Below are 21,312 nucleotides of genomic sequence, written 5' to 3' on the forward strand. Positions count from 1 at the left end.
AGGGCAGGGACGCACACCGGGCAGGGCAGGGACGCACACCGGGCAGGGCAGGGACGCACACCGGGCAGGGCAGGGACACACAGCAGGCAGGGGAGAGACGCACACCGGGCAGGGCAGGGACACACACCGGGCAGGGCAGAGACGCACACGGGTCCTCATTCGGCCAGATGGGGTCCTGGGAGACCGGGTGTCCCCTCGGCCTCACGCCACACGTCCTGAGCTCTGTCCACTGTCCTGGGGGTGGCACAAGGGCGAAGCAGGTACTGGGCGCTCGGTGCTCAGCCAGCCCCCAGGGATGCCCGGGCAGGTGGGGGAGCGGAGGGCACACGTGGCGCCTCACTGGCACAGGACCCGGCCGCGCCCATCCCTCCCAGGCCCGGCCCCTAGCCGCTCTCCGGAGCCTGCTGGACGGGGCCGCGGGACGGGCCGAGCTGCCGGGTGGGCTGGGCTTGGGGTGCCACGCCGCGGCCAGCCTTCCTCTGCGCCTCCTGGCGCCCACACACTCAGGCCGGGCCGGCACGGCTTCCCTCCCTGGCTGCAGGCGCAGACGGACGGACGGACGGACGGGGCGCGTAGGGTGTCCGAAGCCTGGACACCAGGCGCCCTCTGCACTTGGGGAAGGAGCCTGAGCGGCCGCCATCGGCCACCTGATGTCCCAGCCTCCTGGCCGCCCCTAGGGTGTGGGCTTGGTAACAGGGTCCCGAAGGCCGGACCCCTCCCCCGCCGCCCCTGGTGTCACCTGGCAGCTCGGGCAAAGACCTGAGGCTGCTTCCCGGGGGCCCCGCTGTCTCCAGCAGACCAAGCAGACATGGGCCGCCCTGCCGAGGGGCTCCCTGGGGTCCCGGCCGCCGTACCCCGTGTCTCGCTGTGCAGATCTGCCCGGTCGGGGCCCAGCCAGGTGGCTCGCTCCATGCCTGCGCCCGCAGGGGTCCAAACGGGACGGGTCAGCGGGCCCGGGGCCCTCAGGGTGGCGGAGCTCACGGCGCCGCAGCCTCCCTAGGTAGTCGCTGGGAAGGGGTGAGGGCAGGGGACCCGGTGCCCAGCAAGCAGGGTCCACCCGGGCCCATTGGCGGCCGGCCTGCCTGCCCCGCACTGTTGACCCGCACCCTCCTGTTCTGACTTTCCAGGAAGCAGTGTGAACTAGGACCGGCGGGCACACCCGGGGGAGAGACGCGGGCGGGACCGAGCAGGGTAAGGCTGGCGGGGGGCGGGGGCACCCCGTCTTCCCCTCCTCACCCACCTGGGGCCACAGACGTTCAAACCCGCCTCTGGCTCGGGGCTGGAGGGGCCACTCAGAGACAGTCCGGCTTCCGGGAGAGATGGAGAGGGGAGGGGGAAGGGGAGAGGAGGGTGGGGCAAGGCAGTGGTGCTGCCGCCCGTGTGGCAGGGATGGGACTCTGAGCTCACGGCCGAGCCCTACCCACTGCACCACCCCCCGGCCATGGGAGGCGGTGGTGGGGGCAGAGCTGGTACGGGAGGCGGCTGGGGACCTGCTGCAGAGGCCTCCCGGGGCCTCGGCGCCCTTGCGGCCCAGCGTGAGCCCCGAAGGGTGGGCGCCCTGCTAGTGGGTGGGCGCAGGCATAGCCGGGAGGAAGGAGCCCCTCTGCCCAAGGGCCCTCACCGGCCCTGGACTTGGCTCCCCACTCAGTAGCAGCAGGAGTAGAAGCTTCTGGGGCTTTGGCTGGGGCGGGCATGTGACGGCGACAAGTCTGTCCGTCTGTCTGTCTGTCTGTCCATCGGGCCCAGGAAAACCAGGCCGGGAAGCAGCCAGAGCCAGGTGCCCTCGCGGGATGCCGGCCTGCAGCTGCGGCGGCCGCGGTAGAGGGGACAGCAGAGGGGGGTGGGAGGGCGCAGGCCTTCGCAGCTGAGGACAGTGGCGTGGGTGTGCCGAGCGCGGGGCCAGGGAAACACACGGCTTGGCTCCACGCATGAGGCCCTGGGTTCGAGCCCTGGCGGCCTCCACAGAGCAGCCTGCAGCGTGCCCCCACCGCTGGTTTTCCAGACAGATAAGGCTGCCCAGTCCTGGGCTCCTCCCCGGCCCTGCGTGCGCGTGAAGAAGCCAGGCCGACGGTAGACAGGCAGACGGACGGACGGACGGACGGACGGACACGCGCAGAGCGAGAGGCCCGTCATCCTCAGTGTCCCCCCGCCTCCCCCCAGCCCCACACCACGCCCCGGGCCCGCGCGCCGGGGGTCGAGTCCGCGAGGCCATGGAGCCGCTGCTGCACTACGTGAACCCGGCGCATGCCATCTCGCTGCTGAGCGCGCTCAACGAGGAGCGCCTCAAGGGGCAGCTGTGCGACGTGCTGCTCATCGTGGGCGACCACAAGTTCCGCGCGCACAGGAACGTGCTGGCGGCCAGCAGCGAGTACTTCCACGGGCTCTTCTCCAGCCCCGAGAGCCGCGCGCAGGCCGTGTTCCAGCTGGACTTCTGCGAGCCCGACACCTTCGACACGGTGCTCAGCTACGTGTACTCGGCCTCGCTGCTCGTGGACAGGGCCAGCCTGGCGGCCGTGCAGGAACTGGGCTACACCCTGGGCATCTCCTTCCTCACCGACATCGTGTCCAGGCCGCCCCAGGGCCCCTTCCCTGCCTTTCCCGGCCGCCGCAAGGCCTGCTCGGAGGACGAGGACCCCGGCGCCCAGAAGCGGAGCGTCATCGTGTGTCAGGCCGCCCGGCCCGCACTCCTGCCCGCGCCCGGCCCCAAGGCCCCCGAGCAGAGCCGGCCGGCGGACGGCCCCGGGCCCTACGCCAAGGCTCCGGAGCGCCCCACGGCCCTGGACGAGCCGGCACCGGGGGGTTCCGCGCAGCCCCCGCCGGACCCGGAGGCGCCCGAGGAGAAGCCGGGGTCCGGGGGCCCACAGCCCGCGGGGCAGGCGCTCGAGCCGGCCCAGCCGCGGCCCCCGGTGCTGGCCCTGCGCAGTGCCGAGACGCCCTACCTGCTGGCCGAGGCCGCGCGTCCGGGGGCCGCCCCCGGCGAGGACCGCAACCTGCTCTTCCACTCCCGCCTAGGCCTGGTGGTGCCCGCAGCCGTGGACCGCAGCGGCCCCCTGGTCAAGAGCCTCCTGCGACGCTCCCTGTCGGTGGACAGCCAGGTGCCCGGCCATTCGGCCGCCCCGGACCTCACGCCCCCGCCGGCCCGCCCCCCGCGGCCCGCCGCAGCCCCGCCGCCCCGCCTGCGCTCCCTCAGCGCCTCCGTGTGCCCCTCTGCACCCCCGGACCCCGAGGTCCAAGTCAAGGCCGAGCCCCGCAGCCCGCCGAACGCTGAGACCTCCGACATCATCCGCGTCACCGTGGGGGGGGACAGCGCCCCCCGCGACCCGGTCCTGAAGGCCGAGGAGGACGCCGCCGACCCTGCCCGCCTGCCCGTCAAGCGCCGCTTCCAGGCCGACTGCCGGCCGCCGCCCGAGAAGCCTCAGGCCGAGGGGGACATGGACACGGACGGCCCGCGGGGACCCGGCGCGGAGGAGCCCGAGGGCCCCCGGCTGGGCCGCAGGTTCAAGTGCAGGCAGTGCCTGAAGGTGTTCCGCTCGGCGGCCGGGCTGCAGCGCCACGCCAACATGTACCACAACCCCGAGAAGCCGTACGCCTGCGACATCTGCCACAAGCGCTTCCACACCAACTTCAAGGTGTGGACGCACTGCCAGGCGCAGCACGGCGTGGCCCGCGACCCCTCGCCCGCCGCCACCGCTGCCACCACCACCACCACCGCCGGGCCCGCCGGCCCGGGCGCCGCCGTGCTGGACGACAGGTTCCAGAGGAGGCTCGTGGACATCGTGCGCGAGCGGGAGATCAGGAAGGCGCTGCTGCTCAAGCTGCGGCGCGCCAAGAGGGGGCTCCCCGCCGCCCCCGCACCCCGGGCCCGCGGCCTGCGCCCCCGCGCCAAGCCCGCCTACCTGTGCGCGCACTGCGGCAAGGCCTGCCGCTTCCTGTCGCAGTTCCGGCAGCACCTGCGCCTGCACCCCGTGGCCACCGAGCGCGACGGGGACTGGCCGCGCCCCCGAGAGCCCCCCGCGGGTGCCTCACCCCCGCCCGCGCCCCCTCCCCGCCGCCGGCCATGCAGCGCCCTGGGCCCCACGCGGGAGCCGGGCCACCAGGAGCGCGGGTGCCGCTGCGCCCCCGCCGCCTGCGCCTTCTGCAGCCTCCGCTTCCTGTCGGCCGCGCTGCGCCAGGAGCACGAGGCCCGCTGCGACCTGCGGCGCCTCACCTGCGTGGACTGCATGCGCACCTTCAAGTCGGCCTTCAGCGTGTGGCGGCACCAGGTGGAGGTGCACAACCAGAACAGCATGGCACCCCCCGACGCCCCTGCGCCCGCCGCTGCCGCCGCCGCCGCCGGGGAGCCCGCTGGGCCCGAGCCCCGCGCCCCTGACGCCACCGCCCACCCTCCCGAGGAGCCCCGGGAGCCGCCGGTCAAGGAGGAGCCGGCAGACGAGGCGGAGGACGAGACCCCCGAGCCCGGAGGCCCCGGGCCCCGTCAGTGGCCCTGCGAGAAGTGCGGCAAGAGCTTCCCGTCGCCGCGGCAGCTGGAGCGCCACCAGGAGCTGCTGTGCGCTGTCAAGCCCTTCATCTGCCGCGTGTGCGGCAAGGCTTTCCGCACCAACTTCCGCCTCTGGAGCCACTTCCAGTCGCACGTGGCACAGGCCGGGCCCCCCGACGCCGCCGCCCGGCCTGGGCCCGGGGACTCGCCCTCCCCGCCGCCACCCCCGCCGCCGCCCCCGCCGCCACCGATCCGGCCGCTGGAGCCCGACGGCCCGGCCCCCGGGCCCCCCGACACCACCCCGGACGGGCCGCTGGCGCCGCGAGAGTCGGACACCCTCTTCTACCACGCGCCGCCCCTGTCCGCCATCACCTTCAAGCGCCAGTTCATGTGCCAGCGCTGCCACCGTACCTTCAAAACGGCCTTCAGCCTCTGGAGCCACGAGCAGACCCACAACTGACCGGCGCCCGGACCCTGTCCTGTGAGGGCCCCGCGGGCAGCCGAGCCTCTAATGAAAGGACACGGACCCGCTCTCGTCTCGGTCTTTGCCGGGCGCGTGGGGGCGGGGTGGGGCCGTGCTGCGGGGCCGCTGCGGGTGGTGCCTGTCCCAGGATCCCACCCGGGAGCCCCGGGGCACCCCTGTGCCCGCTCTCTGCCAGAAGGGGCGGCACCCCGTCCCGAGGCCGCCTGGCCACATCTGTCGGGCCGGTGTACTCCTGGTGCCCGCGGGCGGGTTCCAGAGCCAAAAGGGGGGGGGGGACTTCGAAAGACCCCGCCGGCTGGCATGTTGGCCATAACGGGCTGGGGGGACAGGCCTGCTGGGCTGGGGGCTTCCTGCCAGACTCACAGCCCACTCTGCCCCTGCACACACCTCCGCCTCTCCCTCCCTCCCCCCAAGCCTGGCGCCTGGGCCACAGCGCAGACCTTTTTCTCCAGTCCTGGTCGACCGCTCAGCAGGAATGGCGGGGGCCTTGGGCCTGGGTTCCACTCAGGACCGCAGTCCCTCCCCCATGGCCCCTGCCACTTCCGGCTGTGAGCCGCTTGCCTTTCCCGGGGGAGGCTGTGCCAGCGGCTTCTCTGTGCTCCCAGAGAGATCTCTGTGTCTCGGGCCCTGAGACCACGGGCACCAGCGCTGTCCGGCAGTGCCTGCTCCCCCGATCCCCGGTGCTCTCGCCGCTCCATGAGCAGCTCCCTGGTGGCCATACGGTCCGCGGCCCCAGACTTGAACCTTTGTGCTACAGTTTTTCGGAGTTTTCTAATAGTGTTAATCAGTAAAAGAATTAAATGAAAGATGACAAAAGGCCTTTTTTTTGGCCTAAAGCTCCAGGCTCTGCCTGGCTTAGTGACTCCTCCACCCGGGTGAGGCGTGGACTCCAGATGTGACTTTGAACCAAAAACGTTTCTAACACAGAAGGTTTTTCTAACCCTTTTTATACTGTCTCCACCTGCAAGGTGCCAGCCTGGGAGAGTTTATTTTGCTGGTCAGAGAGACGAGAGATGCTTCCAGTCTGGCAACTGTTTCTGGCGCCGAGACGCTTGGCAGCTGGAGACACGAGAATCGTGTTCAGGGGGCATTTGAGGGGTTTGCGCCCAGACGGGCGCCTGGTGTAAAGCAGGTTGGTCTTGGGGAACTCGAGCTGGCTAAAGACATTCTTGTAAATGTTTTTTTCCCCCAATTGTAACTAATTTTTGAAAGAATGTGAGAAGCCTCATCCCCTTCCCCTTGTAAGTGCCCGGGGTGTCTGCTTTCCACACCTTTGCGGAGAGAGTGTGAGATGCTTTAATATATTCCTTGTTCTCCAGTGCTTCTCTGGGCTCATTTCCACTCTGTGGGCTGGGTCACGCCCTGAACACCCTGTGCTGTTGTCACAGTGGGCTGTTGGGTGACACGGTGGCAACGCGGTTCAAGGGGTGGAGGAGACGGCACAGGTTCGGCGGAATCCTTCCTGCTTGAGGCACGGAGGGCCCAGGTTCAGTCCCCAGCAGCCAGAGCTCAGCAGGGCTCTGGGTGCTCTCTCCCCCACGCCCATTTCTGTATCTCTCTCATTAAACAAATGAAGGGTACTGGGATTCGAACCGGGGACCTCAGGTGTTCTGGTCTAGCACTCTCACCACTGACCCACGTTCCCCAGCCACCTCCCAAGTCCCTCTTGAGCACCAGATAGGTGGCCTCCAGTTTCTTGGGTCACTGTGCCCGTGCCCCTGGCAGGGCATCCCACAATTAGCTGACGGGTAGAAGCCCACCCCCACCCTACCCTGTAGTCCACCTCGGGCCCTCGGAGGGAGGCCCCTTCCTGGTCTGAAACCAGCACGAGGGAGCTGAGCTGCCCCACGGGGGCCGTCCAAAGCCACCAGCACCACGCAGACATGCTGGGCACTCTCCCTGTGCCCGGGGTCCGGCATGCAGGGGACACCAGCTCCCCGGAAGTCACCAGGTGGTGGTGCAACAGGTTAAGCACTCACACTACAATGCACAAGGACCTGGGTTCGAGCCCCTGGTCCACTCCTGCAGGGGAGAAGCTTCACAAGAAGTGAAGCAAGGCGGCAGGTGTCTCTCTCCCTGTCTCCTCATCCCTTTTAATTTCTGTCACTATCCAATAATAAATAAGTAAAATATTTAAAAAATTGTAATATAAAAAGGGGGCAGGGAGATGGCACAGGGCTCAGCAGAGAGCCTCCTGCCCGAGACTGAGGCTCCAGGGTCAATCCCCGACAAGCAGAGAGCCTCCTGCCCGACACTCTGAGGCTCCAGGGTCAATCCCCGACATGCAGAGACTCTCCTGCCCGACATTCTGAGGCTCCTGGTCAATCCCCGCATGCAGAGACCCTCCTGCCCGACACTCTGAGGCTCCTGGGTCAATCCCCGACATGCAGAGACCCTCCTGCCTGACACTCTGAGGCTCCTGGTCAATCCCCGACAAGCAGAAAAACTCCTGCCCGACACTCTGAGGCTCCTGGTCAATCCCCGACATGCAGAGACCCTCCTGCCCGAGACTGAGTCTCCTGGTCAATCCCCGACATGCAGAGACCCTCCTGCCCGAGACTGAGTCTCCTGGTCAATCCCCGACATGCAGAGACCCTCCTGCCCGAGACTGAGGCTCCTGGTCAATCCCCGACATGCAGAGACCCTCCTGCCCGAGACTGAGGCTCCTGGTCAATCCCCGACATGCAGAGACCCTCCTGCCCGACACTCTGAGGCTCCTGGGTCAATCCCCGACATGCAGAGACCCTCCTGCCCGAGACTGAGTCTCCTGGTCAGTCCCCGACATGCAGAGACCCTCCTGCCCGAGACTGAGGCTCCTGGTCAATCCCCGACATGCAGAGACCCTCCTGCCTGACACTCTGAGGCTCCTGGTCAATCCCCGACATGCAGAGACCCTCCTGCCTGACACTCTGAGGCTCCTGGTCAATCCCCGACATGCAGAGACCCTCCTGCCTGACACTCTGAGGCTCCTGGTCAATCCCCGACAAGCAGAAAAACTCCTGCCTGACACTCTGAGGCTCCTGGGTCAATCCCCGACATGCAGAGACCCTCCTGCCCGACACTCTGAGGCTCCTGGTCAATCCCCGACATGCAGAGACCCTCCTGCCTGAGACTGAGGCTCCAGGGTCCATCCCCGGCACCACCATCAGCCAGAGCTGGGCAGGTGATAGTCATGGTAGTCGTGACGACAGCACAGTGTTTCTGGTGGAGCTGGAACGGGAGAGGGAGGGGCACCTGGGGATGTGGGCACTGGGTGAGGAGCCCTGTGTTGGCTCGCCCCACCTGGATCAGCCGAGGGGTCCTGCGGTCACCTTTCTCTGGGTTGTGACCCAGAATGACGGGCCCTGACCGTCAGCAGCGCAGTGAGCTCAGCGGGGGTTGGGGGGGCTGCCATGGACATCGTGCAGACCGCCGGGGTAGGGGCCAGGTGTCAGCTCACCTGGCGGAGCGCCTACCATGCTGTGCTCTGGGCACCGACTGTAAACCCTGGCACTTCGTGGGAGTGTCCAGGCACTGGGGGAGCTCCATGGAGGATGGCACCTCCAGCTGCCCTGGACCCGGCTGAGTGGGGCCAGGCGCCGCCAAGCCCGGCTGGGATCCCCACACCCCGGGGGACCCCCAGCTGCTCCCACTCCTGCAGCCTTCTGTCCCCGTCCGTCCCTGACCCACCCAGGCAGAGGCGGCCCCAGTTCTAGCTCTGGGAGGGCAGACGGACGGGCAGGCCGGGGACTGGTTCTTCCAGTCCCACAGGATGGGACAGACAGACAGCCATGCCGCACCCTGAGCCAGGGCCTCCCCCATGGGCACCTCAGCTCCCCCCAGCGAGAGGAGGCCCCAGGTGTGGAGGGGCTGCCGGGACCCCTGGGCGGGTGAGACCATTCTGCCACCCTGCCGCTCTGCTTCTCCCACCTGCCTCATGCCCCCCTGCCCAGCGGGGGCTCACACCCAGCCGCTCTCCGTCCCCACCCCCGCTGGCCTCTGGGTCCTTGGCTGACGCACCTGTTACAGTGCACAAGGATTCGAGCCCTCAGTCCCCACCTGCATAAGTGCTGAAGCAGGACTGCGGGTGTCTCTCTGTCTCTCTCCCTCTCCCTCTCTCTTCCCTCCCCTCTCAATACAATAAATAAAGATAATTTCAAAAATCGCAAAAGGAATCTGGGGGCTCTCTGCCTCCATGTTCTAAGACTTGCCACCTCCCCCTGCCGGGATGCATCTGGGCACCCTGGGGACCCCCAGGCCCGTCTGCCCCCTTCCTGCCTTTGCAAAGCCCCGTCTCTCACTCTGCTCCCCGTGGCTGTGCTCCCGGCCCCAAAGAGACCCCTACCCTCGGCCCTGCGCTCAGCCGGGACCCAGCTCCACGCAGCCCGCCGGCCCTCACACACCTTCCTCAGCCGGCCCCAGGATCTATTTGCACGTGACACTCAGTACCCAGCACTCCACTTAGTTCCCAGCACTGCGTCTGTGACACTCAGAGTCCCCTTTGCCTGTGTTCTCCCAGCTCTGGCTCCCAGGGTGACTCTGCAGAGCAGATGTCAGTGAACGCCACCTCGGGACTCTGAGATCCTAGTCACCTTCTGTCCTTCTGTCCTCCTGGCCAGACAGGCCCCTCTGGGCGGTGGGGGAGGGGGCTGGCAGGGGGTCCAGGAGAAGGGGCATCCCCCTGACCAGCCAGATCTCCGAGGAGGAGGAGGCGGTGCCCAGGCCTGACAGTCCCTTCAGGACCAGCCCTTCCTGCCAGCTCGGAAAAGCCCATGTCTGGCTTTCTCGGTCCGGGAGTCCGGCCACAGCTTCCGAGGCTTTTCCTCCTGATGGACTCAGTAGCTGAGGGGGTGGCACACAGGCTGAGCTGCAGCTTGGGAAGGAGGGCCTGACCACCCCCCAAGCCCGGGAGCTATTCTGGGCATCCAGAGCCTTCCAGGGGCATCCAGGGCCTTCCAGGGGCTTCCAGGGCCTTCCAGGGCATCCAGGGGCATCTAGGGCCTTCCAGGGCCTTCCAGGGCCTTCCAGGGCATCCAGGGGCATCTAGGGCCTTCCAGGGGCTTCCAGGGCCTTCCAGGGGCTTCCAGGGGCTTCCAGGGGGCACCACATGCCTCTGCACACACACCACATGCCTCTGCACACACCACATGCCTCTTCATGCACCACATGCCTCTGCACGCACACCACATGCCTCTGCACGCACACCACATGCGTCTGCACGCACACCACATGCCTCTTCACACACCACATGCCTCTGCGCACACCACATGCTTCTGCACACACCACATGCCTCTGCACACATGCCTCTGCACACTACATGCCTCTACATACACTACATGCCTCTGCACGCACACTACATGCCTCCTCGGGCACAACTGTGCACACCCATGTACCCACACAGGCCTGCAGTACATACCTGCACATGCCTGCACACGCCTGCACACCTTGCACACAGGGTACACGCCTTACACGCCCGTGCACCACACACACGCGTGCACTCACACACAGCCCGCACACGGGTTAGGAGGGGTGAGGAGGGGTGTTCCCACCCGGCGGGCAGGCGCGCACGTGGTGGCGGGGCCTTTAAGGGGCGGCCCGGGGCGGGACGGGCGCGACGGCGGGACTCCTCCTCCCCCGCCTGGCCGAGCCTCCTCTGGCCACTGCAGGCCTGGCGGGCGCAGGCGGGAGGAAGCCGCAGTCCCCGCGTCCTGAGTGTCCCGAGTCCTGAGTGTCCCGCGTCCCCGCGCCCGGGATGCGCCGGCCATGTCCCCCGAGGGCGCCTGGCTGGGGGGTGCGCAGTGGTCAGCGCTGGTGGCGCTCTTCGCGCTCGCCCTGGGCACCGTGGCCCTGTACTTGGCGCAGTGGGCGCTGACCAGGGCGCGGCCGCGCTCCCCGGGCCAGGCCCCCCACCCGCACCCCGAGTGGGACGCGCTGCTGGGCTGGGTGCTGACCCTGAACAGCTGGCGGGGCCGATGGCAGGCCGCCTGGGTGGACGCCCTCAACCGGGAGGCCGCACGCAGAGCGGTGAGTCTCCCCCTGGAGCCCCGGGGGCTTTGGGCTGGGCGCCGGGCAGCCGGAAAGTTTGCAGAAGGGCCGCGGGCTCCCCTGGAAATGGGGCGGAGGGACCAGAGGGACCAGAAACCCCGGGGACCCCGCCGAGGGAGGGAGGGACAGCTGCCTCATCTGGAGCCCGGGGCCTGGGGCACCATGGGGCCCTCGGTGGCCTGGCACTTGCTGTGTGGCTGATGGTGGCCCAAAGCTGCCTCCTCTTCCTCCCGGAGCAGGATGGAGGGGTGGGGATAGAGGGAGAGGGAAAGGGAAGGACAGGGGCAGGAGAGAGGGAGAGAGGCAGGATGGAGAGGGAAGGAGAGAGGGAGGGAGCGAGGTCCTGCCTGGGCCCAGAGCTGCGTTGATTTCCCCCCAGGACGGGTGGGTGCTCGGGCCCAGATCCACGTGGCTGTGGCCCCGACCCACAGAACCATTCACATAGGAGACACAGACTGGGAGCTAGGCATCACCAGGCACAAGGACCAGGGTTCGAGTCCCTGCTCCCCATCTGCAGGGTGGCAGGTGTCTGTCTCTCCCCCTCTGTCTCCGTCTCCCCTCTCCGTTTCTCTCTGTCCTGTCAAATAAAATAGGAAGGAAGAAGTGGCCACCGGGAGTGGCACATCTGTCGTGCCCAGACCAAGGCCCAGAGATAACCCTTGTGGTATGGAAGGAAGGAAGGAAGGAAGGAAGGAAGGAAGGAAGGAAGGAAGGAAGGAAGGGGACAGGGCTATAGCTCAGGAGTCAGGGCCTGGGGCTCTGGCTCAGCCCCCAGCACAAGGCTTTAACAGGAGCAAGCAGAGGCCTCCCCCAGCACGTCGGTGAACGTGCACGCATCGATCCCAAAGCCCGTGTGGTGTGCAGGGCCCACAGGCTGCTTCCCAGAGGGTGTGTGCCCTGCCCTCGGACCCGGGTCCAGCCCAGGCTGAGCCCAGGCACCACATGGAAGAACCACAGCACTAAGGGCAGCTCCGGCGCTGTGGTGTCTCTCTGTCTGTCTGTCTGTCTCTCTAGCCACGGGAGAGGGCAGCTTGAGTGAGGTCGCGTGTGCGCAGCACCCCAGGGAAGCACGCAAGCAGAAGCCACGAGCTCTCTTCTGGGGGTCAGAAAAGTCCCCAGGGGAGTGAAAACAAACTGAGGACTATTTAGACAGAGTTGTGGCAGGGAAGCCCTTCAGCAACAGGATCCAAATCACTCACTCGGGAGCCGGGAGGTAGCGCAGCGGGTTAAGCACAGATGGCGCAGAACGCAAGGACCGGCGTAAGGATCCCAGTTCGAGCCCCCTGCTCCCCACCTGCAGGGGAGTCGCTTATAAATACAGGGGAAAAAATTGAAGCATGAACTTGAAAAGAGAGGAAAAAATATCAGGTCAGCCACCACCTGTGACCATGGGGGAGTTACGGGGGCTCCCACAGGGGTGGGTGCAGAACGCAGGGCAGGGAGTAGTGTGGCATTACACCGTTAGCGGATGATCCCGCAGGCCCTCTTTGGTCACATTCACACACTCACACACACACACACTCACACACACACACACACTCACTCACACACACACACTCACACTCACACACACACACTCACACACACACTCACACACACACAAACTCACACACACACATTCACACACACACTCACACACACACACACTCACACACACACAAACACACACACACTCACACACTCACACTCACACAAACTCACACACACACACTCACACACACACACTCACACACACACAAACTCACACACACACACACACACTCACACACACTCACACTCACACACACTCACACACACACAAACTCACACACACACTCACACACACACACTCACACACACACACTCACACACACACAAACTCACACACACACTCACACACTCACACTCACACAAACTCACACACACACTCACACACTCACACTCACACAAACTCACACAAACAAACACACACACACACACACTCACACACACACTCACACACACACACACACACACTCACACACACACACTCACACACACACACTCACACACACTCACACACACTCACACACACACACACACACTCACACACACACTCACACACACTCACACTCACACACACACACACACTCACACACACACACACACACTCACACTCACACACACTCACACACACTCACACACACACACTCACACTCACACACACTCACACACACTCACACACACACACACTCACACACACACTCACACACACTCACACTCACACACACACTGGGGCGGGCATGTGACTGCCACCGGCCCTGAAGGGCCAAGAATCTGCCCCCGCGCCCCCCACCCGTGTCCCCCAGAACTAACCACTGCTCCGCCCGGCTCTGGGGGCTTCGCATGAGGTCACAGCGGGAATAAACACGAAGCCGTGTGACTGAGCCCTGAGTGCCCAGTGTCACAGGTGGCCTTCTGGGACTGGTGGCCTGAATGGCCCGTTGTCGTGTGTGGGGCAGGAGTGCTGAGTGGACGCAGCCTGGGGCTCCCTCCTGGGCCTGTCCCTGGCCCCTGGCCCTCATCCCCCATCCCCCATCCCCTGATCCCTGGCCCTTATCCCCCGCCCCCATCCCTGCCCCCACACCCCCATCCCGTGGCCCCTGCTTCTGGCCCCTGTCCTCCATCTCCTGCCCTTGGCCCCGTGTCCCCCTGGACCCTGACAGGCTTCCTCCAGCTGGAGCCCCACTTCCTGTCCCTGCTGTCTGCGTTGGCTTCACACAGGCTGCCTGGCTGCAGTGGCCCCGCTCCCCAGAGGCCCCAGGAGGAAATCCTTGCTCAGGAATGTGCCCCGGGCCTGCCAGGTGGCTGAGAGGCTCCACCCAGGGACAGCCCTGTCAGACTGAGTGGGACCTGGAAACTCCCTGAGCCTGGAGCTGGCAGGCTGCCCGAGGAGCACCAGGCAGAGGCCTTTGGCCCCGTGAACTCTTTTTTTGGGGGGTTGTCTTTATTTGTCACCAGCGGTGCTCCGGGGCTCTCCCATGGCAGTCCTGGGGGCCTTCCTGGAAGAAGCAGTGGGAAGAGCCAGACTGGTGTGCTCTGTCAGCCTTGACAGGGGCCATTGCTGCAGCTCTCTGCAGGCAGAGAGGAGGAGGTGGCATGTGGCCTCCTAGACTCACCCCCTCCCCGCGTTCCAAGGGGCAGGACGGATGATGGCCAGCCTGGAGGGACAGGCCAGGGGCTCCCTCCCGCTTCCTGCACTGACTCCCGCTAATCCCGGATTAGGGTGACTGGGCCTGCAGGCCCAGGCTTATGAGGCCCCTCTGCCCCCTCTCTGCACGGCAGTCACCCCAGGACACACAGGGACAGGCCTGCCCATGGGCGTGAGGGGCAGGTTTCCATATATATATATATATATCCTGTTTGTCTTATTTCTTAATATTTATTTATTACATAAAGACAGAGAAATTGTAAGGGGGAGAGAGGGAGAGAGACACCCGCAGCCCTGCTTCACCACTCGTGAAGCTTTCCCCCTGCAGGTGGGGACTGGGGACTTGAACCCGGAACCTTGTGCACTGTAGTGTGAGCTTAACCAAGTGTGCCACCACCCGGCCCCAAAAGGCCCATTTATTAACGTAACAGACGGAACATCACTCTGGTGCGCTCACATGGAGGACAGAACCCGGGGCCGTGTGTTGGCAGCCCCTGTCCCCTGTCCCTGTCCCCTGTCCCCATACTCGTCCCCTGTCCTTCTGTCCCGCATCCCCTGTCCCCTGTCCCCCATCCCCTGTCCCTGTCCCCATACCCATACCCTGTCCCCATACCCATCCCCTGTCCTCCTGTTCCCCATCCCTTGTCCCCTGTCCTCCTGTCCCCCATCCCCTTTCCCCGTCCACTGTCCCAGTCCCTGTTCCATGTCCCTGTCCCCATTCCCTGTCCCCTGTCCCCTGTCCCTGTCCTTATCCCTGTTCCCATCCCCTGTCCCACTGTCCCTGTCCTCTACCCCCCATCCCTGCCACCTGTCCCTATCCCTGTCCTTGTCCCCTGTCACCTGTCCCTATCCCCCATCCCCTGTCCCCTGCCCCCTGTCCCTGGCCCCTATCCCTTGTTCCCTGTCCCCTGTCCCTGTCCCATCCACTGTCCCCTGTCCCCCTATTCCTGTCCCCGTCCTCCTGTTCCCTGTCCCTGTCCTTGTCCCCTGTCCTTATCCCTGTCCTCCTGTTCCCTGTCCCCCTGTCCCTGCCACCTGTCCCCTATCCCTGTCCCCCTGTCCCCCTGCCACCTGTCCCCTGTCCCTGTCCTTGTCCCCTGTCCTTATCCCTGTTCTCCTGTTCCCTGTCCCCGCCACCTGTCCCCTATCCCTGTCCTTGTCCCCTGTCACCTGTCCCCATCCCCCTGCCCCCTGGCCCCCATCTCCTGTCCCTGTCCCTTGTCCCCTGCCCCATCGTCTGTCCCCTGTCTCCTGTCTCCTATTCCCCACCCCCTACCCCCCACTCCTGTCCCCGGTGTCAGCACTCCGCTGGCCTGACGCTAAGCTGAGAAGCCCCCAGACACGGCCCCTCTGCAGAAGGCAGCCGGGGACCAGAGTGAGTGGGAATTCCCAGGCTGGGACCCAGATGTGTGAGGGCAGCCAGGGTCCCCTGTGGGGGCCACAGCCCACTGTGAGATTGGGGTGCTTCCATTTCCCCAAGGGCAGGCTCCAGTGGCCTGGGGTTCGAGGCTCGATCAATGGCTTGATCAATAGCCAGGGACAGTCCCGGGCCTCAGGACAGTGTCCACAGCTGGGGAAAGTTTGGGGTTCAGATTCCTCCCCGTCCCTCAACGTTCGGAAGATGGTGAGGCGGGGAGGTGACTCAGTCAGCAGAGAGAGCGGGTCCATATGTGCAGGAAAGAGGCCTCAGGAGCGAGTGCTGCCGGGGTCCCTCCCTCTCTCGCTTTTTGATATTTTTTAAAATATTTATTTATTTATTCCCTTTTGTTGCCCTTGTTGTTTTATTGTTGTTGTTATTGTTGTCGTCGTTGTTGGATAGGACAGAGAGAAATGGAGAGAGGAGGGGAAGACAGAGAGGGGGAAAGAAAGACAGACACCTGCAGACCTGCTTCACCGCCTGGGAAGCGACTCCCCTGCGGGTGGGGAGCCGGGGGCTCAAACCGGGATCCACCTGCACTTGACCTGCTGCGCCACCGCCTGATTCCCACTTTTTGATATTATTGCCACCAAGTTTGCCCCTGGGACTCAGTGCCTGCCAGCCAGAGAGAAATTGGGGTGGAGGGGGAGAGAGACCCCCACGGCCCTGCTTCACAGCTCGGGCAGCTTCTCCCCTGCAGGTGGGGACCGGGGGCTCAGTCTCGGATCCTGTGTGTGGTGCTGTGTGCTCTTCTGGGTGTGCCAAGCCTGGCCCCTCCCTGTCTCTCTGTCTCTCTGTCTCCCTGTCTCCCTGTCTCTCTGTCTCTGTCTCCCTGTCTCCCTGTCTCTCTGTCTCCCTGTCTCTCTGTCTCCCTGTCTCCCTGTCTCTCTGTCTCTCTGTCTCCCTGTCTCTCTGTCTCTGTCTCCCTGTCTCCCTGTCTCTCTGTCTCCCTGTCTCCCTGTCTCTCTGTCTCTCTGTCTCCCTGTCTCTCTGTCTCTGTCTCCCTGTCTCTCTGTCTCCCTGTCTCTCTGTCTCCCTGTCTCCCTGTCTCTCTGTCTCTGTCTCCCTGTCTCCCTGTCTCTCTGTCTCCCTGTCTCTCTGTCTCCCTGTCTCCCTGTCTCCCTGTCTCTCTGTCTCCCTGTCTCTCTGTCTCCCTGTCTCCCTGTCTCCCTGTCTCTCTGTCTCTGTCTCCCTGTCTCCCTGTCTCTCTGTCTCCCTGTCTCTCTGTCTCCCTGTCTCTCTGTCTCCCTGTCTCCCTGTCTCTCTGTCTCTCTGTCTCCCTGTCTCCCTGTCTCTCTGTCTCTCTGTCTCCCTGTCTCTCTGTCTCCCTGTCTCCCTGTCTCTCTGTCTCTCTGTCTCCCTGTCTCTCTGTCTCTGTCTCCCTGTCTCTCTGTCTCCCTGTCTCTCTGTCTCCCTGTCTCCCTGTCTCTCTGTCTCTGTCTCCCTGTCTCCCTGTCTCTCTGTCTCCCTGTCTCTCTGTCTCCCTGTCTCCCTGTCTCCCTGTCTCTCTGTCTCCCTGTCTCTCTGTCTCCCTGTCTCCCTGTCTCCCTGTCTCTCTGTCTCTGTCTCCCTGTCTCCCTGTCTCTCTGTCTCCCTGTCTCTCTGTCTCCCTGTCTCTCTGTCTCCCTGTCTCCCTGTCTCTCTGTCTCTCTGTCTCCCTGTCTCCCTGTCTCCCTGTCTCTCTGTCTCCCTGTCTCTCTGTCTCCCTGTCTCTCTGTCTCCCTGTCTCCCTGTCTCTCTGTCTCCCTGTCTCCCTGTCTCCCTGTCTCCCTGTCTCTCTGTCTCCCTGTCTCTCTGTCTCCCTGTCTCTCTGTCTCCCTGTCTCTCTGTCTCCCTGTCTCTCTGTCTCCCTGTCTCCCTGTCTCCCTGTCTCTCTGTCTCTCTGTCTCCCTGTCTCTCTGTCTCCCTGTCTCTCTGTCTCCCTGTCTCCCTGTCTCTCTGTCTCTCCATCTCCCTGTCTCTCTGTCTCCCTGTATCTCTGTCTCTATGTCTCCCTGTCTCTCCGTCTCCCTGTCTCTCTGTCTCCCTGTCTCTCTGTCTCTCATTCTCCATCTACAAAGAGAGCAGTGATCCTGTGCAGGCACCAAACCTCAGCAATAATCCTGGGGGCGGGGAGATTGGGGCTGGGGACACAGCACAGGGATAATAATAATAATAATATTATTATTATTATTCTGCACACAGGCTCTGCTGCCCGAGGCTCCAGGCCCCAGGTTCCATCCCAGCACCACCAGCAGCCGGAGCTGAGCAGGGCCCTGGCCTCCCTCTCTCTTTATCTTCCTCCACATGTTTCTCATTAAAATAAAAGTAGCACAATAACAACAATAATAATATTTAGGGAGTCGGGCGGTAGCGCAGCAGGTTAAGCGCACATGGCGCAAAGCGCAAGGACCGGCATAAGGGTCCCGGTTCGAGCCCCGGCTCCCCACCTGCAGGGGAGTCGCTTCCCAGGCGGTGAAGCAGGTCTGCAGGTGTCTGTCTTTCTCTCCCCCTCTCTGTCTCCCCCTCCTCTGTCCATTTCTCTCTGTCCTGTCCAACAACATCAATAACAACAACAATAAAAAAAACAAGGGCAACAACAGGGAAAATAAATAAATATTAAAATTTTTTTTAAATGTCACCTGTGAGAAGTCCAAAGCCAGTGGGGCCCCTCTGTCCTCATCCACAGAAAGAACCAGAGTCGGCCGCCTCTCACCCACACTGTCCGCAGAGAAGGCTGGGTGGGGTCTCCTTTGGGTGACGGGTCACGATGGTCCTCATGGCGACGTCCCACACACACCCAGGCTGACCAGCCTCTGAGCTTGTCACCAGCGTCCCCTCCAAGGCGGGCACTGCCTGGGCTATGGGGGGCCCTCACCCCACATGAGGGCTGGTCTAGAACGGGGTCGGGGGGCCGGCAGCCCCGGCATCTTGAGGCCATTGCCGCCTCTGGATGTTTGCAGGGAAGGCTGCTGGGTGATGACCAAGACCAGGACGCTTTCCTCTGCGGTCTTAGTGGAAAAAAAAAAAAAAAACGCCGAAACAGAAAGACTCCGTGTGGCTGCAGAATGTTATTAACAGCCACGAGCTTCCCAGCGTCCCGTTCATATCTGACCTCGGAGTCGGCCCAGGAGCCCAACCCCCTGAGGCTGTGGTGGGGACTGGGGGTCACCACCTGCCCCCCGGACACCCTTCCCTTTGACCCCTGCCCGGTTCTGTGGCCGGAACGCCGGGGAATCTCTGCCTCGTGGGACCTCGCTCAGGCCTGCCCCGTCCTTCCATGTCCTGGTGTTTCACGCCCCGACACTCCTGGCATCAAGGGTGCTGCCCTGCCCCGCGCCCGCAGCTCCCCTGTCCCCCGGTCTCCTCTCCCGAGGACCGGAGCCTGGCTGGGTGGGTCTGGGGGGTGTGCGGGGCGGGGGCCGTGGCAGGAGCAGGCCCTGGGGCAGCCACGTCCCTGCACCTGCAGGGGGAGGAGAGGAGGGCCGGGGAGGCGAGGACCAAACCTTCCCAGCTGCGGAGCCGCCAAGGCCCTGGGACACGGTGCTGGGCCTGCTTTGTCTTGGCACCGTGACGAACCACAGGCCGTCCTGGGACCCTCGGGGACGGACCGGGGCCGCCAGGCCAGATGGTTCCATTGTCCACGCACGTCTCTGTGTTCCCTCCGAGACAGGAACCCAGGAATCCCGGAGACCTTGGTGCCTTCCACTCCCGTGGCCACGTCAGCCCCTGGGAAGACCTGTGTCCTCACGGTGGGCTCGACTGTTGACCTTCCGTCCTCCCCGCCCGGCCTGTCTGTACCCTCTGTAGAAGGGGTGACTGGAGGCTTAACCCCCAAACAGGATCCTCTCAGTGTGAGGCGAGATGCCTAGCAAGCAGAGTCGAGGACGGGGCTGTTCTCTTGGAAAATCTCCGTTCCTTTAACTTCTTTTTTTTCAATTTGAAAAAAAAATTTTTCTTTTTATTTATTTTTCCTTTTCTTGCCCTTGTTTTTTTTATTGTTGTTGTAGTTATTGTTGTTGTAATTATTGTTGTAGTTATTGATGTCGTTGTTGTTAGGACAGAGAGAAATGGAGAGAGGAGGGGAAGACAGAGAGGGGGAGAGAAAGACAGACACCTGCAGACCTGCTTCACCGCCTGTGAAACGACTCCCCTGCAGGTGGGGAGCCGGGGCCTCGAACCGGGATCCTTACGCCGGTCCTCGCGCTTTGAGCCACGTGCGCTTAACCTGCTGTGCTACCGCCCGGCCCCTATTATTAATTTTTAAAAAATATTTATTTATTCCCTTTTGTTGCCCTTGTTGTTTTTTTATTGTTGTAGTTATTGATGTTGTCGTTGGACAGGACAGAGAGAAATGGAGAGAGGAGGGGAAGACAGAGAGGGGGAGAGAAAGACAGACACCTGCAGACCTGCTTCACCGCCTGTGAAGCGACTCCCCTGCAGGTGGGGAGCCGGGGGCTCGAACCGGGATCCTTCTGCTGGTCCCCACGTGCACTTAACCCGCTGCGCCACTGCCCGACCCCCTGTTCCTTTCACTTCTTTCTCTACCTGCTTTTAAAATTGCAGCCAAGTTGCAAATGGTAATTCATTGTCTGTGCATGCTGCAGGGGTCCAGCCCCGCAGCTCCCTGGCCCAGGGCTAAGGAATCGGTATTGGAACAGTGTTGCTGAAGCCCACAGCCTAGCGGGACTGAGTGTGACTTCATGCTGTCCACGACCCAAGGTCCCTGCGAGCCTAGGACAGCGTCAGCGTCACCGCTGCGGCCTCGTGCGGACCCGGCACAGACGCGACATTCCTGGCGTCCACTCCGTGGCAATGCCGACACTGTAGCCTCGCGGGGAATCTGCGCCCACGGCGGACACGACAGCCGCACAGAAGCCGTAGCACAGGGACACTGGCTCTGGGACTGCGTCGCTTTGCTGAGACCCAAAGTAGAAGCGTGCAGACTCGGCGTGCACGCGAGGCCCCTGCAGCCCGCAGCGGGGGCGTGGAGCCTGACCCGGCTCTCTCATCGTGGCCCGGTGATGTTGGCAGGGCGGTGCAAGAAGCCGGCGTGGCAGCGCCTCTGAGCCACCGTTCTCGTCCCCAAGTGCCATTCGGGACCCCGTGTCCTGTGACGTTGCACTTGGGGACGGCCCCGAGTCTGCTCTTGTTTTTCTTTTATATATTTTTTCTTCTTCTTTTCTTTTATTCATATTTATTTATTTATTTATTCCCTTTTGTTGCCCTAGTTGTCTACTTGTTGTAGTTATTATTGTTGTCGTTGTTGTTGGCTAGGACAGAGAGACATGGAGAGAGGAGGGGAAGGCAGAGAGGGGGAGAGAAAGACAGACACCTGCAGACCTGCTTCACCACCTGGGAAGCAACTCTCCCTGCAGGTGGGGAGCCGGGGGCTCGAACTCAAGCCTTTGTGCCCTGTAGTTTGCGCTCAGCCAGGTGCGTCACCATCCGGCCCCTGGTTAAAGTGTTTTCTTCTGTTGGGCTTGTCCTCACTCATCCTATCGGGGAGGGCTGGATGGGTGGGTTACTTTGAGACTCTGCAAATCCCGTCACCCTCAAACTTCCCACTGAGCCTGGCATTTCTCCCTTCATCTAATCAAAAACAATAACCTCTGGAGTCTTGACTTCGGGTCATCTTCTCTTTCCATCTTTCCTTCAGCATGTCTTCACTGGAATTTATTTATTTACTTTAAGATACAGAGGCAGAGAGAGAGGGGGAGAGGGTGGAGGGAGAGAGGGAGAGGGAGAGGGAGCGAGAGAGG

At 63.5% G+C, this 21,312-nt stretch overlaps 2 protein-coding genes across 6 annotated transcripts in view; both read left to right on the forward strand.

Annotated features, from left to right (window-relative positions):
- The first annotated feature begins 2,167 nt into the window (after positions 1 to 2,167).
- ZBTB21 (zinc finger and BTB domain containing 21) lies at positions 2,168 to 6,282 on the forward strand. Its single transcript, XM_060198732.1, has one exon. The coding sequence runs from the start codon at positions 2,211 to 2,213 to the stop codon at positions 4,935 to 4,937; it is 2,727 nt and encodes a 908-aa protein (XP_060054715.1). The 5' UTR covers positions 2,168 to 2,210; the 3' UTR covers positions 4,938 to 6,282.
- Positions 6,283 to 10,576: 4,294 nt separating this feature from the next.
- Positions 10,577 to 21,312, forward strand: part of C2CD2 (C2 calcium dependent domain containing 2) — a 46,577-nt gene continuing 35,841 nt past the window's right edge. For 3 of the 5 annotated variants that reach the window (XM_060198761.1, XM_060198762.1, XM_060198764.1), the window contains exon 1: positions 10,577 to 10,964. In XM_060198761.1, the coding sequence (XP_060054744.1) occupies positions 10,704 to 10,964 (261 nt within the window). In that variant the 5' untranslated portion in view covers positions 10,577 to 10,703. The remainder of the gene's footprint in view (positions 10,965 to 21,312) is intronic. The other 2 variants (XM_060198763.1, XM_060198765.1) reach the window with 1 other exon arrangement.

This window comes from Erinaceus europaeus, chromosome 9 (assembly GCF_950295315.1).
Source record: "Erinaceus europaeus chromosome 9, mEriEur2.1, whole genome shotgun sequence".
NCBI lineage: Eukaryota > Metazoa > Chordata > Mammalia > Eulipotyphla > Erinaceidae > Erinaceus > Erinaceus europaeus.

What these genes read in the sequence shown, in the direction of transcription:
- ZBTB21 (XM_060198732.1), top strand. Translation starts at nt 2,211, where the DNA reads ATGGAGCCGCTGCTGCACTACGTGAACCCGGCGCATGCCATCTCGCTG.